Source organism: Artibeus jamaicensis, unplaced genomic scaffold, assembly GCF_021234435.1.
Source record: "Artibeus jamaicensis isolate MK-2021 breed Jamaican fruit bat unplaced genomic scaffold, CSHL_Jam_final scaffold_1964, whole genome shotgun sequence".
Classification (NCBI taxonomy): domain Eukaryota; kingdom Metazoa; phylum Chordata; class Mammalia; order Chiroptera; family Phyllostomidae; genus Artibeus; species Artibeus jamaicensis.
This window is the reverse complement of record NW_026522030.1, coordinates 33,437,756-33,457,340: the sequence shown is the minus strand read 5'-3', so window position 1 is coordinate 33,457,340 and position 19,585 is coordinate 33,437,756. Positions and strand designations below refer to the sequence as shown.

The 19,585-nt window shown below is 37.4% G+C and overlaps 1 protein-coding gene across 1 annotated transcript in view; it reads right to left on the bottom strand.

Annotated features, from left to right (window-relative positions):
• CARNMT1 (carnosine N-methyltransferase 1) overlaps positions 1 to 19,585 on the bottom strand; it is a 46,102-nt gene that overhangs the window by 2,705 nt on the left and 23,812 nt on the right. The window contains exons 4-7 of the mRNA XM_037140335.2: positions 16,088 to 16,228; positions 14,970 to 15,148; positions 12,991 to 13,104; positions 691 to 794 (exon numbers count right to left, since the gene is read on the bottom strand). Coding sequence (XP_036996230.1) covers positions 691 to 794; positions 12,991 to 13,104; positions 14,970 to 15,148; positions 16,088 to 16,228 — 538 coding nt within the window. The remainder of the gene's footprint in view (positions 1 to 690; positions 795 to 12,990; positions 13,105 to 14,969; positions 15,149 to 16,087; positions 16,229 to 19,585) is intronic.

Genomic DNA, 19,585 nt, shown 5'->3' with positions numbered 1-19,585 from the left:
ACTGAGCACTTTTGAGTGGCAGGTGCTATTTTACACATATTCTAGATACTAATTCATTTCTTACATACAAGTACTACTGGATTGGTACTACTTTATAAGGAACAGATTATTCAAGGTCACACTGCTAGTAAGTGGTAGATCTGGGGTTCATACTCAGGCAGTCTAACTCCAGAGCTTGAACTCTAAGCTATTATAATATATTGATTCTCTTTATCTTTAAGAACTAATTTGTTGTTTGCTTTTAAAATGAACGGAATGCTAATTAACATACAGCCAAAAATATGAGTCAAAGTATCATACCACCTTATAATAACACACACAATAAAAAAGGCTGAACAGTACAGAAGCGTATATAGTAAACAATATCCCTCTTCCACCTGCCCTCCTGCTCCAACTTGTTTCTCCAGAGCTCTGTCTATGTGGTTGGTGGCTATCAGTCTACAAAGGCCGAAGTTATGATAATGGTAAGCTACCATTTACTGAAAGGTGATTATATCAATCATATACTTTTCCATTTGCACATACTTTCCATTTGCATATACATTATCCCAAATCCTTACAATTCTAAAAAGTATTCATTTATGGGTGAGCAAACAGAGGGTAAGAGGTAAAACCAGTAAATGCCATATCACTATTCCTAGTTAAGTGCTTTGGAAGTTAAATTTTGGCAATCCTTTATTCTCCCCTTACCTCTAGCTGGAATCCATACTGCAGAACAACGTTTTTTAGATCCTCATAGCTCAATTCTATGGAAAGTTCATTGGCCAAATTTTCAAAGTGGTACAGCAGAGGACCTATGGTTTAAAAATACTGTGAATGAATTACCTAAATATAAGCATGCACTAATAGCTATTAGACAGAACTCCAAGGTGAATAATAAGTTGGGTAGTAGATAAAAAAGGAGAAGTAAAGAACATTTACATTTGCCAAAGACATTTACCCAGAACTCAGATTTTGGCCCAGTAACTTGACATTGGAGCACTGGACCTACGGTCACAGGAGGGAACACCTCTGGTGTACCAACGTCGATTGTGATTCTCCATATCACCGAACTTATACACGTAATTCTTAAGATACTGAAAGATTAGCTGAATCAGATAATGCTAAGTCCCCAAACCCCAAAGGTACACCGTAATTATAATTCCATAAGTAAATGCAAAACTGTAGCTGCAAACTGGGTATCATGTGAAAACAGAGGAGTCCTCAAGCCAGCAGGTGACTGGAGGTGGGAGGTAGTGCGGAGAGTTAGAGACGAGGCTGCCTGGAATGAAGAGCTGGTTTCTCAAATGCACAGCTCATATCCCAGCTCTATCGCCTACTAATTATGTTCCCATAGGCATGTCACTAACTCCGCCCCATCTGTAACATGACATTAATGTGAGGTATACAATGTGAGATAATTGTAATACATCAAGCATACAGAAGGTACTAAGTAAATGACAGCTTTTATAATAAAAAAAATGACAGCCCCCTTTTCTATTCTCATTGTACAGAAACTTATAAAAGAAACTATAAATGCAAAAGAAACTAGCATTTGACTGAAAACAGATTTTCCAATCTTTTAATCTGTCACACTTCCGCCAACCCACCCGACTCATCCAGGCAACATCATCACCGCACAGCTATACTGCAGCACTCGTGGAGACACTCGTCTTACCTTTCAATGACTTTCCATGTTTTGCCATGTATAATGCATATTTTTTTGCCCAAATTTTTTTGGGAAAAATAAGATGCATATTATACATGGATGGGTAGTACTAATTCTATATCTATATAAATATTTTTAATTCTTTTATTTATGCTTATACATTAAAATGTAACTTTTCAGAAAGCAATAATGATATCCATATGCAATTTAATACCCTAGCATACAGTAATTGGTTTTGCTTCTACATATAAATAAATAATTGAATTAAAAATTAAAATGAAAGATTTTTCTCCTGAAAGTTTGAGCCAAAAACTTGGGTGTGCACTGTACACGGGAGCACATTGTATGTGGCAAAATAGGGGTAATTATAAATCTGTGACTAACTCAAAGCCCCACCCCATTCTTACCCCTCATACAATGTATAATAACAGAAGATAAATGTAACAAACAGGACAAAGTTTCTGCTCCCCAAAGGCTTATGGCTCTATGGAACATATTTAGGGTTTAAAAGTTTTTATTCTCATTTTTTAAAACCTAAATAAAGCACTTGACAATTATAACTAAATATAATTAATATATTAGTGCTCTCTTCAAAATATAACAACGTTTCCTATCAAAGTACTCCATCAAGCTTAAATTCCTGTTAGTTTTATTAGTAGCAGTAAAAATGACAGTAGTGGCCATTGAGCCCCTGCTGAACCCTAGGCCACCGGGAAGCCTTTGAAGCCTTTTTATAAGGATGCAGACCCTCGTGGCGGTCTTTCCAGCTCTAAAGCACATGCTGTTCCTGCTCTATTATTTTATTTATTTATTTTTTTAAAAGATTTTATTTCTTTATCTTTAGAGGGGAAGGGAAGGAGAGAAGGAGAGAAACATCAATGTATGGTTGCCTCGCATGTGCCCCCTGCTGGGAACTGGCCTGCAACCCAGACATGTGCCCTGACTGGGAATCGAACCACAATTGTGTGGTTCTCAGGCCAGCACTCAATCCACTGAGCTACACCACCCAGGGCCTCCTGCTCTATTATTTAAAAATCCTCCAATACTGTCTTATAATATCAACATGAAAACATTCCAATGATTCTTACATACTCAGACCACATTTAACCTCTCTATTCATGCTGTGTTCCACCTAGAAAGCGCCAACTCTCCAACTCAATCTTTAGCTACGACCCAAAACTTTGCTGAAGTCAAGTTTTAATATAACCCATCCCAGTTTCCAGTCCTATTGCTTATTCCCTTAATACAAGGTGCTTTAAAACTTATTTAATGCAATGTTGCACTGCTCACTGATAACTTCTCACATATGCAGCACTTTTTAAAATCATGAGCTCCATGAGTAAAAAGAATATGTCAAGTTTCTTTCGAGTCCACAATAATGCCTGGCATAACACTGAATGTACAGGTAGGCATACACTCTTCTACTGCAAGTGGTCCTTTACTATATCTGTGCATACTTCAGGGTTTCTTTACAAAGACATTTCTTGAAATGGAATGTCCAAGTCAAAGAGAATAAACATTTTTACTGATTTGATTCAAACTGCCACTATGCTTTCCAAAAGAGATGTAAGAGTTTTCACTCATAATTGCAATGTTCAGTACTTGTTTCAACACTCAGCAAGTGCTGGGAAGGCAGTGGTGCAGTCACTTTGGATAACAGGCCGGCAGCTGTGGAACTTTACATATACACATCACACATGGCCCAGCAATTCTATCACTAGGTACTTAATTATTAATAATTTGGGAACAACACAAATGTTCATAAACCAGTGAAAGAATAAACAAAAATAAGTATATAGTGGAATATTTCTCAGCAATAGAAAGAGACAAAATGCTGTTACATGCAACAAAAATAGATGAACTTCAAAAACTATGCCAAGTGAAAGAAGTCAGACTTACATGATATTCCGGAAAAGGAAAAACTACAGCAACAAAAAACTGACTAGTGACTGCCATGTGTTGGGCTGAGGAGAGAGAACTGATTACAAAGGAGCACAGGGGAACTCTTGGGAGAGGTTGAAATGCTCACTGTCTTGATAGAGGTAATGGTCACATAATCCAGCTTTTAAATCACAGCAAACTGTACACTTAAAAAGAAGGTGAATTTTATGTCCATGATTCCTTCCAAAATATCTGACATTAAAAAAGACAATCAACATTTTTATTAAACAAAGCATTTGCTAATTTGGCAAGGGGAAAATGATTGGCCATACATAGTTTTATCTGTGTTTCCTCGAGACTGAGCAGTTTTTTATATTTACTACCTAGTCACTCATTCTTTATTTCTATTTACTTATTTATTTAATCCTTATCGAAGAATATTTCCATTGATTCTAGAGGGAGAGGTGGGGGGAGAGGGAGAGAGCATGTATTGCGGGAGAGAGAGGGAGGGAGGGAGAGAGAGAGAGACACTGATCAGCTGCCTCCCAGACACATCCAGACCCGGTGAACCCACAACCTAGGTGTGTCCCCTACAGGAATCTAACCCACCATCTTTGGTGTACAGGATGATGCTTCAACTAAAGGAGCACTCAGCCATGGCGAGTCACTCATTCTTTTTTCTTTAAACTATTTTATTTATTTGTTTTCAGAGAAAGTGGAAGGGAGGAAGAAAGAGAAGGTGAGAAACATCGATTGGTTGCCTCTCCTTAGTGCCCCAACTGGCAACCTCCATTTTGCAGAACAACGCCCCACCAACTAAGCAGCACTGGTCAGAGCTAGTCACTCATTCTTTAAATGAGTGTTTACCACGCACCTAAGCAAATGCCTGGCAGTGACTGTATAAAGACAAATAAATCATGGACACACCCCTAAGGAGTTTAAAATTTTTTCTCAACTGTCATGTCTCTTCACATTCTTTTGGTAGATTTGACAGAGGAAAGGGCACATTTTTTTTCCTTGACCATAAGTATAAAGCAAACTCATAATAAAAAACTAACATGAAAAAAGCATAAAAACCCCATCTCTAATCCTAACACTGACAACCACTTGAAAACTTACTGTTTACCCCTGCAGTCTTTCCTTGATATATTAATATGATATTAATATATTTTGTTTTTCATCTTACACTTTATTAGGGACATGTCCCTGTTTCATAATCATTTTTGGAGAACAATTTTACTACATGGCTAGCCTACGACTATTTACCTATCCATTACTGCTAGAAATGTAGGCTCAGTCTAAGTTTTTGCCGAGTACGTTTGTCCACTCATCAGTTTTTAGTCTTTACCCAATCTTAATTTTCTCTAACAGACTTCTGCAAGTATAATTAATCTAACAAAGGTTTGTAATAGTGAATACAATTATGTACTAGACTGGATGGCCAATATTTTAGGCTTGTGGACCACATACAGTCTCAACTACATATTCTTATTTTTATGTTAACATCCCCAACCCTTTAAAATGTGAAACACATTCTTAGTTGCTGGGCCATACACAAAAGACGCTGAAGGCCAGACTTGCCCTGTGGACTCTGGTTTGCCAAATCCTAACCCTGTCCAAATGCATGTATGGATTGTTAAGATTTTCCCATGTATTATCAAACTGTTTTTCCAGAAGAAAGCTTTATTACTACATTCCTACCAGCAATATACATATTCACTATACATTTCCTACCTCACTGTACCTTATCTAAACTTTAAGTAAAAAATTTAAAAACCTACCCAACAGGTAAAAAATGCCATCTCATTTATATTTGAAAAAAATTTCATCCTCACCCAAGGACATTTTTAAATTGCTTTTAGTAGAGAGAGGAAGGGAGAGCAGCAGCGAGAGAAACATCAGTGCGAGAGAGAAGCATCAACTGGTTGTCTCCTGTACACACTGGACCAGGATGTGCTGGACTGGGACTCATACTCATCAGACTGGGGATCCAACCTGCAACCTGGGTATGTGTGCTGACCAGAATAGAACCTGCGACCTTTAGGTCCACTGGATAATGCTCCAACCAACTGAGCCACATCAGCCAGGGCTCCTTTCTAATTTTTAAAAAAATAAAAAAATAGAGCTCATTGTAAAAAAAATTTAAAAAAACATATAAAGGAACTTTTGCTTCCTCTAGAGGTAGATTAGGTTTTATTCAAACCAATGCTCCTGTTGAAAACAACTAAAATTGATGTATGACATTTATTTTAAAATCTTAAAAATACAGAACACCTGAAAAGTCAGAAATTGCCAGGAACCCAGAGAATTAACCTGGATGCCATTTTCACCCTGATGGTATTTGACTGTCCAGATGAGACTGATCTGGAATTTGACAAACTCTCTGGATGAAGGGGACAAAAGACACAGCCCTGAGCCTGCCCAGGGCAGGGAGTCTGACAGACCTCCCAACATAATGGGTGGAATATTAAAGGTCAGAATAAGAAATATGTGTATGTACTTCTAACCCCAGGGGTCTGCAGAAAACCTGACCTAGTGCTTATTCAGTAAGGACAAAAAAGATAAAGAGAACCATTTCAGAAAGGCTGTAAATCATGCTTTAACCCTAAGGTAAATTTTACAGCTGAACTGGACATAACATGGGTAGGCAAAAAGCCTCAAGTCCTGATTTTAATTTAATATTTAATTCAAATTAAATTTAATTTAGAATTCAATATTCCTTTGTTCTGACAATGTTCCAATCTTCTAGCAGAAGCTAATGCAATTCCCCTAGAGAAAAATATCTTCAATGTAAGCCTCAGGAAATCCTCAAAAGTGATTTCTCAAGGTCAACGCAATGAGTAACTAACAGTTAAGGTCAATAGCCCAGGGAAATAAAAAAAGGAGAAAGCAGAAACTGACCTGCAGAGACACGAGATATCAGAATTATGAGAAATAATATATTCAGCATTTTAAAAGAAATAAAAGGCTTATTTTGAAAATACATACAAGAAATAGAAATGTTTTAAATGACATAGTGGACTAAACACACACACACACACACACACACACACCCACCCACCCCCGTGTGGCTCAGTGGGTTGAGTGCTGGCCTGCAAAGCAAAGGGTCCCAGTTCTATTCCCAGTCAGGGCACCTGCCTGGGGGGCATGTGAGAGGCAACCACACAATGTTTCTCCCTCTCCCTTCCTCTCTCTCTAAATATAGATAAATAAAATCTTTTAAAATAACCCATACAAATAGAAATGATATACGATAATCAAAATAAAAAACTGGTTATAAGAAAAAGTTTTTTAAAAAAGGATTACCTTTAAAGAAGCTACAGTTAAACTAGCTGAATTCTCAACAGCACAACGGAAGCTAAAAAGCACTGTAATGATATCTTTCTTGTGTTGAAGCTACCTGTCAATCTTGTAGTGTACACCTGATGTTGCTTTGGAACTAAATCAGCATGAACTCATGATCTTTATAGATATACATGAACTCATACATATATTTTCTGCCCCTACTTGCTGAAAACACCTAGAAGCAATATTAACACAGTGGTATAATCTAGATTTTCTTTTCCATATATTATTCCCCACAAAAAGGAACCAGGAATTGTTGGGGAAGAAGGTTGATCTCAGGGCCGGGCAGAGAAAGGACAAAATGAATTTGGAACTGGTGGTTGTCTAGAAAGGAGGTGCTCACACAGGGATAAATAAAAAGGACACGGCGGCCAGCTCAAAGGGGGTCCCTCCTACCAAATTAGGACAAGTGGATTTAAAGTTCTAACAGTTCCAGTTAAGAAACAGAGATTTCTATTTCTATTATTAGATTATTATCCAGATTATTAGACTGGAAAATAGTCATAAAACACATTTTAAACATATGCTATATACAGGAGACACATCTACAACACACAGATGCAGTAAGGATTTAACAGAGAGAAAAAGTACACCATACAATGAACTAGAAGAAAACTCATGTACCTGTACTGACACGTCCACTTAAACAAACACGACCTGGATCTGTGCCAAACAGAGCTGCACTCAAGCCCCAGAAAAAAGTTTTACAGGCAGGGTAGGGAGGTGATGAGGCTGGTGGTCACTGTCTGGTCATTTTCCAAAGCAGACTTTCAATAAATTTCCCTTTCTGTCCCACATTTCCCCTCACTCTCTATGAGGCCATGCTTTCATAAATTCTGCTCTCTTCCTGTGAATTAAATTTCTGGTCTTCTGCCTGATCATGGACTGACCATGGGCATAAGGTAGGTGTCTTGATTACTTGGTTACATGGGGGTCAGCCCTACACAGGGATTTTCAACATGTTTTTCCATACAGTGCCTAATTTTCCAGGGTCATTCCCAGTCTACTGGCTCTGCTCATGACAGTTTCTTTGCAAAACTCATTTTCCTACCTCATACTTTTGTCCTCTGATGACATCCCTGCCATTCTTTGTCCATGTGTTTTATACTTTTTAGTATTTTTACTATCACTGGAACAAAATCTTGAGATAATATACATGTTTAACCGTACACCTTTTATAGAAAATCTCTAACATTTAAAAAAACTCTGTAGCTTTAATATTCTTTGAAATCTGATAAAACCCATTTCTCGTTATACTTTACAAAACCCTCCTTTAGTACTTTAACCTGTTTATTCATTCAGATAAAGTCAGATTCACTTTGCTAACTGCCTGCTTTCCACTGCCCAACTGTAAATGCATCAGCACATGCACACACAATCCCCGCTCCTAAAATGTCCCTTTTAAAAATAAATTACATATACATTCATTTAAGAGGCACCAGTCATCATGAAAAACTGAGAACCAAGATGCACCAGCATTCTTTTGCATTTTGGCAAATTATAACCTTTCCCAAAGGACATATGCATAACAGTCCCCTTAGAAAGCTCACTGGTTCTCTCCAACCTGAGGGAATCAACAAGTACCTCAAATTCCCCTCAAAGCACTTTATGTTAATATTCCCAACTATAGTGTCATACAATCTAAGCAATATTTTCATTATAACTTAACAGCAGTTACATTTCTCATCAGGAATGAATCTAGTGACTCTGGTCCATGCAAGCCTGGCCAGGATGAAATCATCACCAAGGGGCTAGTGTTGAGTCTACAGATACAGTTAGTGTTCCAGGTCTACATGACGAAAGCCGAACCCGTAGGAATCTTATGAATTTACCAATTATAAATGCCACTTCATCATGTTTCTTGAAAGCCAATCTTCTGTGACATCTTAACATTATTTTGTTCCCTCTTTCAAATTTCAAAACAATACACTCATTTACACACACTAAGCCGCTAAATACATGTTAGTTGGGCCCTGTGCCAGATGAGGAGGAAGCATGATTCCTGCTCTTACCAAGCTAAGAAAATAGTAGGGGCAATCAAAATACAATGGTGACGCCACCATAATGTGTTAAATGCTACTGCCAGATTCTGCGAGAATGTAAAAGAGGAATGCAGAATATTTAACTCAACCTGAAGGATCACTTGAGCCAAGAGTTAAAGAACACATACACTGAATGAAAATAAAGGGGAGAGAGGGCTTCCTAGGTCAGAGGAGTGGCGCTTGAGATCAGGACATGGGTGTTAGGGGAAAAAGGAAGCAGTACATGAAAAATGCTGCATACCACTCATCAGGGAAATATAAATCGAAACCACAACGAGATACACCTGTTAAGAATGGCTGTTACCAAAGACAAGAAATAAGTGTTGCTGAGGACGCGGAGAAAAGAAAACACTTGTGCACTGTCGGTGGGGATGTAACTTGGTGCAGACACTATAGAAAATAGTAAGAGGTTTCCTCAAAAAAATTAAAAATACAACTACCATATGATCCAGCAATTCCACTTCTGGGTATTTATCTGAAAAAAATAAAAATACTAACTCGAAAAGATATATACATCCCCATGTTCATTAAAGCATTATTTACAATAGCTAAGATATGAAAACAATGGAAGTATTCACTGACTGGATGAATGGATAAACATTATGATATATGCTGTATATACAACAGAATGTTATTCAGCCATGAAAAAGAATGAAATCTTGCAGCTTGTGACAATATGGATAGATGTGAGAATTGTTCACAGGTGGCAAACACAAGACCCACGGGCTAATCCGGCCTCCACCTTGTGTTATCCAGCCCAGCACCTTGTTTCTACCCAGTGGCAGCGCCAAGCTCCTTGCCCCTAGGTAAGGAGTAGTTACATTTACACAGTCCTAAAATTACATTTGGCCCTTTGAAGGCAACCTCGAGGCTTATGTGGCCCCCAGTGAAAATGAGTTTGACACCCCTGTGCTAAATGAAGTAAATCAGAGAAAGACAAATATCATATGATCTTGCTTATCTGTAGAATCTTAGAAAAAAAAACAGCCAACATCAACAAGACAAGCTCACACACACAGAGAACAGACTGGTGTTTGCCAGAGGTGGGGGTAAGCAAAATGGATATAGGGAGTCAAAAGGTAAAAACTTCCAGTTACAAAGTTAAGTCATGGGAATATAATGTACAACAGGGTGGCCAGAGTTAATACACATATTTGAAAGTTCCTAAGAGACTAACTCTTAAAAGTCCTCATCACAAGAAAAAAAATTATACCTATATATGGTGATGGATGTTAACTAGATTTATTGTGGTGGTCATTTCAAAATATACACCAACATTGAATTGTATGCCTGAAACTAATATAATGTTGCATGCCAATTATACCTCAATTAAAAAAAAATAAAGCCAAGACAGAAGACAGAAGAAAGATCACAAAGGGCACTGTACATGCCCTGAAGACTTTGGGTTCCCGAGAAAGCCAGGCTTTCTATTGTAAAAATCTATCACAGTCTATTTTTAGAGGAAGTCTGACAGGACAGATTTCCATGCTGTAAAGATCACTCTGCCTGTAATATGGAGAAGTGAAAGAGGCGTAGAGGGTTGGCAATAACTCAAAGGCAGGGAAACTCTGAAGGAAACAACTGCAATAATCTAAGCAAGCAATGATGAGAGCCTGGACTAAGGTACTAGCATGAGGATAGAGCAATGGTTCTCAAATGGCATCTCCAGATTTCGAAACTGGGGAAGTACTGCTGGGATCTAGTAGTCAGAAGCCAGAACTGCTGCTAACCACTCTACAGTGTTCAGAACAATGCTCCCTACCCCCAAATGAAGAATGATCCACCCCCACATGCCACTAGTGCCATGAATAAGAAATCTGGGACAGAACAAATTCAAGAGCTATTAAGGTGCTTTACAAGATACCATTTGTAGACTAAATGGGTATAGATAGTAAGTGTGAAAGGCGGTACAGGAGTTCTCATTTTCTGATTATGGAAATCTGAGATGATGGGAGAAAAGGCATGGAGAAAGAAAGCTGGGAATTCAGCTTTCCCATTTCAGATTGGGAATTCAAACAGTAAGAGAAGCCATGGGATTAGGTAGAAGTAACACAAAGTAAGGAATGAGTGCGTGGCATAAAAAATGAAAACCACTGAATAGAAATGCAGAGCACCCTGAGATTTAAGAAAAAACTGACTCCAATATTATTCTTTTAAATTCTTTAACTTACGCGTGAAAAGAATTTTATTTGGAAAGTATAACCTTCCATAAAACTGTATTTAAGGACTATGACTCTCTGTTATTCCAATTCTCAAAATTGTTTTAGAAACTCTAGTAAGAACAGTGGAAGCTCTGCTAATCAATCCCCCATTACCCAACATGCCCCATTATCTCCGATGCTCACAGCAGATCATAGGTCTACTCTTATCAAGCAGTATGCTTACCAAGGGCCAACTGTATTTGTTCCAGATAGTTCTAATTATTGTTATTACAAACAAAATATTAATGAACCAATAAAATAAATGTGCAAAAAGAAAACTGTTTCTATGAAAGTTAAGTCAAATGCTTTGGAAATACACGAAACCTTACTGTATTTCAGTAACTGGGATCAAAAATTTTAATCACATAAACATACAGATAAATGCTAAATATAAACTGACCCTGCACCAGCCTGCAGAGACAGCTAGTCAGGCACCCAAGGAGTCAGATTCAGGCTGTAAACCTGACTCCCCAGGACCTTTTTTTCTAGCTACTTAACCCAAGACTCAGTTTCTTGAACTACAAAACAGCACCAGGCCCATTTCAGCATAGGATTATTTTGAGATTAAACAAGGTAGATACCTTGTTTAGGTAAGTAACTAACAATGCAAACCCACAGTGCACAGATACCCAGTAGGTAATGTTATCTTTCAATCATCTGTTGTGAAAAGAAATACTTTGCTTTTGAAGACCGAAAGGTTCAAGATACCTGTTTCGTATTACAACTACATTGTACAGCTAGCTGCTCTCCTCTGTCCTACAGACTTCTAAAAAAAATTTTGGAAAAGGCCCACTACTACCTGTGGGCTCAGTCCTACTGGCAAAATCTCTGGTAAAGTCAAATCGTTTAAAAAGAGCAGCTGACAGAATCCACCAAATAAGACCAAACCAATCCTGAAGGCGGAAGACTCAAACTATGAGTATCTGACTTTTACACAGTATATCAATTCTCATGTCTTTCTTAACATAGATTACTTACCTCACTGAAAAAGACAATTATATTCACTTTGATAATATCACTTTTCTCCCTTTATTTTATTAAAAAGATATTTTTAATCCTCAGGATTTTTTAAATTGCTTTTTTCATGAGAAAGGAGGAGGTGGGAGGGGGGAAGAGAGGAAACCACCGACGTGAAAGACAAACATTAATGGGTTACTTCCCACACGTGCCTTGACCGGATATTGAACCTGCAATCTAGGTATGTACCCCGATAAGGAATCAAACCTGTGATCTTTTGGTTCATGGGGCAATGCTCCAACCAACTGGGCCACCTGGCCACGGCCTCCCTTTACTTATTTTCTTTAAAAAGGATAAAACTGACAGTTTCCCTTAAAATCTGCATGGGAGGGACCACGTCCCACTCATCATTTTATTTCCAGCGCTTAGCAGCAGAACACAGTGATGTTCCTATAAAGGCAGTCACAAAAGTTGTCATACCTACTCTTGTCTCACTATGTACAATTCGTGGACTGGGAGGAGGTTTCCGTGTGAGAGGTAGGTGCTTTCCCTCAAATGTTTCATTATGGAAAGAAGAACAGAACACTCTCTTGTTAACAGGACCGTTGTCTCCATCAAGTGTGGGGTAGAGGAGATGAGATACTGTGACCAAGATGAATAATTAGTACTTTTTGAAACTGTGAATGCTGTGAGACTGACCTCGTGTAGAGAACCTGGGGGCTTCCACTACTCACGAGGAACCAGCCAGAACTGGAGGAACTGCACCAGTAAGGAGGATGCAGTTTAAGGGAGAACGCAGAGGCTTTAAAACATGTACAGCATAATTATAACTTCTGAAGATTTGAAGTTGCCAAATGTAGGATAGTTATAACTACTAGTTAATGTGTAAAATCTTAATAAACTCTGAGGAACTTACCTAGATTTATCCAAATTCCACCTGGCTTCAGTATTTTCCATATTGTGTCAATATAATCAATTACATTGTGAGCTGTGTCTATGAAGAAACAGGTAGCAATACAGTCCCAGGTATCTATTCAAGGAAAACCAAATTACTACATTTGTCATGTGATCCTGACTTTTAACTAATTCCATAAGCATACCAGCTACCTTTTACAGAATATTAATATTTCACTTAACTGCAGGGATATAGAAGCTACTAAACCCTTTCAATCAACTACTATAATCAAGGTAAAGAAATAATCTTTTATGAGATCCCTGGCAATGCATGTCTTTATTAATAATTTGATAATAAATTTGGAAATCATTTTTATTGTTGGTATCACATTATCTTTATCAAAGGATATTATCTTGTTTATAATTTACTCAAATGCCTTCATTTAAAGTCAGTGATGATGAAATAAGTCATTTGAATTTTAAAATTGTGATTTCAACCAATGTTAATTACCAATTCTAAAAGGTTTCAGAAAGACTGCATGCCTATACTTTCTCTGTAACTTCTATTCTTAGAAAGACCTCCCCTGGGAACTATACGAGGGGGGAACCCCCAAAACCAGAATTATCTTCTGGAGGGCAGGACCCTTAGAGGAACAGGCTTCCTGCGAGGTGCGTGTCCTAGGAGGAAGGGGTTTGTATCTCTGTGCCAGCTGGCATTGCTGTGACAGGCTGCATTCGGCTTCAGTGAATTTTTTTTTAAAGCAACTCGTTTGCCAAGTTCATGACGGGTGATTTAGGAGCGCACCTGCCCACACCACACTGTGGCAGTTTTTGACCCAAACTGACATGACCACTGTGCCCCACACTCCCTATTCACCAATCTCACCCTGAGCAACTTTGTTTTTGTTTCCCAGGATGAAATAAGTCCTTGAAGGGGAACGTTTTGCAGATGTGGAAGAGGTGAAACAAAAAACAGCAGAAGCACTTCAGATTAAAAGACATAAAAATCAACAAGGTCGAAACTGTTTTGAACAGTGGAAAAAATGTCTCAATGTGTGTACTGCATCAAATGGAGAACACTTTGAGGGGACTGAAGTTTAAACATGTAAGAATACACAACTTTATATAAATTAACTTGGTTTTTTTCTTTGGGTCCCCCCCCACCCCATATAAAACAGCAGCCCCTCCCAGTCCCTCATCATGACCTTTACCCTGACTTACTTTCCTTCCTCACAATACTAATTTGGCATTGCCTCTCTCGCCTTAAAGAATATATAAATTTCCTGTGTACAGGGACTTTGTTTTGCTCAATGCTCTTTCCAATGACTAAAACAAATCTGCCACTTAGCAAGTATTCAACAAATATCTGTTAAATGAATGCCTGCTGACCCCTCGGCTTTTTATTCTTCCGTTCACTGCCAACACCCCTCCCCCCTCACCACATCCCATTCCTTAATGCCTCGCACGTACTTCTTCACGAGTTTGCCAGGCTGAAGTCCAAATTTCATAGCCTGATACAAAGGTCCTCCATGATCAGGAGCTACTTCTCTAGCCACATTTCCCATTAAATTTCCAAACACACCTCCCCTCCCCTCCCCATCCAGTAAGGATGTTCTATCATCCCCAATTACCTCATTCATTCTTATCTATCTACCTCCACCTACCTGGAAGGCCATTCCTCCTCATCCTTCAAGTCACAGACTCTCCCGCTAACCTACTTCCACTTTTACTGCATTCATTACTCATTTGAACTTTGTTCACATATTGCCTTGTCTTAATAGACCCAACAGATTCTAAATTTCTTAACTGTGGGATGTTATACTTCTTTGTATCTTCCATCACTGCCTTATACATGGCCTTCAAAAGATTCTAAATTGTCACTGAAGTATACCTTATATTCTGCCATCACAATAAATGACCAAATCTTTGGCTTAGTATAAAATTAGTTCATTAAACTTAGAATAAAAGATAAGATGTTTAAAATGCTTGCTTTAGACTTACTGCATTCTGAGTATATCTCCTGAAAATCTCCTGCTGTCATAGAAAAGTTAGAACCAGGAGGAAGACTGTGGGGGTCAACATCAGGGAAAAAGATGGGTCGAATCTGATCAGCTGACCTCCGGTTATTGCTAAACTGATGGATCCAGGGATAAAGCTTATATTTATTAATTTCAGAACATCTGCAAAATATGAGCACAAAATTCAGTGTTAACTAAGTATTTTACCGAGAAAATCTACTTTAAACACTAAAATATATTCTTTTCGATTGAAGATTTACTTACTTATAATCAATACTTAAAAAGTGTTACTACTACACCCTACCTAATTATCTGAAAATGTACACATGTATGCAGATGAGTAACCAACCGTGAACTAAAAGCAAAAACTGAATTCTGATATATAAATGTGTTGTTCCAATGCTAAAAAGGTATTTCCAAACTTCAAAATTAAGTAAAAAAGCAGTTCAAGTATGTCCCCCAAAATGGTGTGGGTTTTGTTCCATACCCATTTTAATGATTTTGTACAACTCTCTCCTTTTTACCTTCTTATCACCCCCTAACTCACCCAGCCACCAAGACACGTATTATTTAAACCAGCAGTTTTTTCTTCTTTCTCTAACACACCTATTCTGACTTTAAAAATAACAACTCTTCTCCGCTACTTACTAAAAGAGGCCACAGAAGTTCTGAGAGACCTTTCCAAATGAGTGATGGGGGCTTACTTGGCCATTCAGTAAGAATTTGATTAGGGAAAAAAGATGTGACTGCTACACTGTACTCTTACTCCACAAAGAAACAATGTGGTGAAGTACTTTAAGGAACAATGAGAAAATACTCCTTCCTGGATCACCTAGTCCTGAGATTCACAGAGAAAACATTTCTGTTTCATGGGATACCAAGTTACTTTCTAAAGTCACTAACCCAACCTGATCAAATTTCTGTTAACTAGGCAACTGATTAAAGTGGTAATTGTATAAGCAATTTAATGTAAGAAATATTTATGGTATGTATCTTAATTAAATACTATGTGCTCATCTTCAAATTCAGAATTGTTCAAAAATAGGTAAGTCAATCTGATTCTGAGAAATTACTATTTCTAGCAAAAAGTAAATTAAATACCTGTTGAGTACAAAGTTGGAAGAAAAGAGCATAAAAAAACTCCATTCATTTCCTTGACAAGCATAACCTAGCATAGCTATTTCCCAGGCCAGTCTTCCTAGTCCAGCACCAGGTACCAGAATATTTACTTTAGAAGGATCCCTGAAATGAAATAAGGCAATTATGTCCAACCCCTTAAAGGAAAAAAAAAAAAAAGGACAAAATCCACATTAACAACTAAAACCTTTGATATTTAATAATAAGGTCACTCAGGACTCTGACTACTTAAAATTGAGAAATACTTCTAAATATCAGTGAAAAATAAAGGCATAAGAAATTATCACATGTTTGGATATCAGATAAGGGTTTAATCCCCCAAATATTACTTTTCAGAGAAAAACGTAGTCAACTGATATCTGGAGACTTACGAAGACACATTCCTAGCAGCTGTCACCTGAACAACTGTCTTAGGAAGACAAATTATCCCAAAGGGATCCCAATACATACAAAGAGATTGAACAAAATTATTTTATCATATGAGACAGTAAACAATTTTATATCTATATTCTATATCGGATACAATGGTTTATGTAACTAAATAGATTAAATACATATAAATTTTAATGTGTCATGTATATCTTTATCATCTTATATTTCAATTGGCAAAAGATTTCGGAGGGGGAGATATTCTCACAAGGAAAAGCCTCTGAGTCAATCTGCATATACAATGGCAAACATACCACATCAAACCAGAAAAACACAACCAAACTATTCTCCACTTATTTGCATCACTCTACCACCGATTCCCTTGGCTATAAAATTCACCATTCCATACTAAGCTACTAAAAATTAGCCTTAACAAAGCAAAGGCCTTTCTCAGGCCTTCTGGCAAATAGCTTTAAACCTAGGGAAACTCAAACGGTATTTTTACAGAAAACCAAAGAAAAATGTGTATAATCAGCTGTCATGTCAATTAAAAAGGAATTTCTCTATTGTCTGTATTCCCCAAATTTAGTCCATAAATCAAATCCAATTTTCCAATCTAGTCTGATGTATGGTTTCTTTTTACCTTTAAACTACATGATGTTTAATTTTGGTGTGGTCCAAACAGCAGTAAGGCTGTTTCCTAGTAGCCCCATAGAATAACCTTTGCATCTCCTGCTTTGAAATAAAGAACAAAACTGTGTAGTTTTGGGAAATTCAGCCTACAAATAGTTACATGGAAATCTGCCCACGGTCATTCAGCCTTAAATTTTTACATATAAAACCTTAAGAAATGCTATTTAGTTTGTTCCCCTGTTGAATTTTACATATACAAGATGGCATAAACCAAAATTTGTTAAAAATGGTTTTTGACAAATATGATTATGATTAGTAAGATATCCTTTAACCCTTGATATGGACAAACTAATTCCAAGGTGCTGTACAAGTTCTCACTATAATAAAATAGAATGCATTCTTCTCATTCCAGATTATACACAATGTATGTGTGCATGTCTGTGTGAACACTTTAAGGGCGTATCTTCAGTCCTACCTACATCAGTTATCTAACAAAAATATACTAAATTTTAATATTAGAATGTGAAAAACTCCCAGCTGTAGAACTCTATGCCATTCCTTGTATAAAGGACCTGCCACTACGGCACGCCCCAAACCCCCCATTTTCCACTCCCTACCAGACCCACCCAAACCCTTACTCTCTGGAATCACCTCTTGTCATTTCCTAGTTGCCCAATCAAAATATGCACCTCTTCCAAGTTCTGTTTTCAGCTCAGAACGTTCAAATAATCAAAGTAACGCAACAGAAAGTAAATAGATTTGAAAGGAAATTGAGTACTTAAATCTTTGTAAAAATAATCACTAATAATCAATTTCTCAATAGCCAATGATCTGCATAAAAGGTTACCATGCAGAACATAGGGGAGTCTCAACAGTATTATTATGGCTGAAAAAGACGATTTCAAAGGTGACAGAATATACTGTATGGTTTCATGTTCAGGACATTCTCAGGAAGGTAAAACTGTAATGGTTGATAAGCATTTAGCACAGGTTATGGGTGGGAAGGGTGTGTCTCTACAAAGGGAAACACAAGGGTGTTTTGTGGGGTAATGAAACTGTTCTGTATCCTATTGGTAGTGGTGATTAAGCAAATCTACGCAGGTTAAATTTCATAGACATATACACCAAGAAAAGTAAACCTTACTGTATATTAAAATAGAAAATGCAGAAATTACAAACCATGTTAACCGTAAGGGAAGTTTTTGTTAATAATTGTACCAACAATTATTTTGTTAAATGAAGGAAAAGTTAACTTATGACTATTATGAAATTCACCCTACCTAATTAGGGCCACAGTACTCTCTAGCCCCACCTTGTGGCAGAAGGTTTCTTTATAAAACTGATTATTAACAGACTGGCATCAAGCCACGGAATACAGAATATATCAAGGCCCCATCTTAAGCCCTAGCAGAGATTACAAACTCACCAATCACTTGTATTATAAAAAAAGATTTCAGTGGGCATATAAAAGGATACACATTAAAACAAACTCTCTAGAACTGAAAAATGCTCAACAATCAAGCAATGAATGGGAAATGGAAAAACATTTTCCCTAATTCCATGTTCTTAGCTAGATTGTATTTCATTGAGTGTTTATAACAGCATATTAAACATCCCTCTAATTACAATGTATATGAAACTAGGGCACTCTAGAAAAGCGGTTTCTGCAATGGATCCTTATAAAAGCTAGGACATTTCTATGAAGGCATTTCTGTGGAGAGTAAGAAATATAAATCTAAGTACAGAACTTTATGATGAGCTGACTTAAAAATGTTGCCTGAAGATTCACAGCAAAAACAGGCAAGCAAACAAATTGACCTTGTTAAGATCCAAATATGGAGAAGCAGTGTATTTAGTACAAATGTAAAACCCCTGCATAATAGTGGGAAAAGTTTAACAGTTTATTAAATAGAAGCAAGAACTGAGATGGGTCCATTTGTAAGACAGAACAGAGGGTGCTGTGTGTCTCAACAGCCCATGGATCACCTTTGCAACACCCTTTGTGCTCCAATTATTTTACCAGCAGTATACGTTCTTTCAAAAGATTTCCTTTATTGGCCACATAATTTTTTGCATTGGAGTTGCAGATATGCAAATTCCAACACACAAAATAGTTCCTTTTCTTTTGTGAATGTGACATTAAACTGACACCTAGTGGCAGGAGTATGTACTACCTTCAAGCATCAAACAGATTCAGTTCTGTTTGAATCCGACCAATTCAATCATGGTCCAGTATAGCAAAAGCCACTAACCACTTGTGGCTGGCTATTCAACACTTCAGTTATGGCTAGTTCCAACTGAGATGTGCTCAAGTGTAAAATAACGCCAGATTTCAAAGACTTTGTTTTTAAAAAGGAATATAAACTATCTCATTAATAATCTTGTACTCATTCATTATAAGCTGAAATATTTTGATATCCTGGTTATTAAATTATATTACTAATTTCACCTATTTCTATT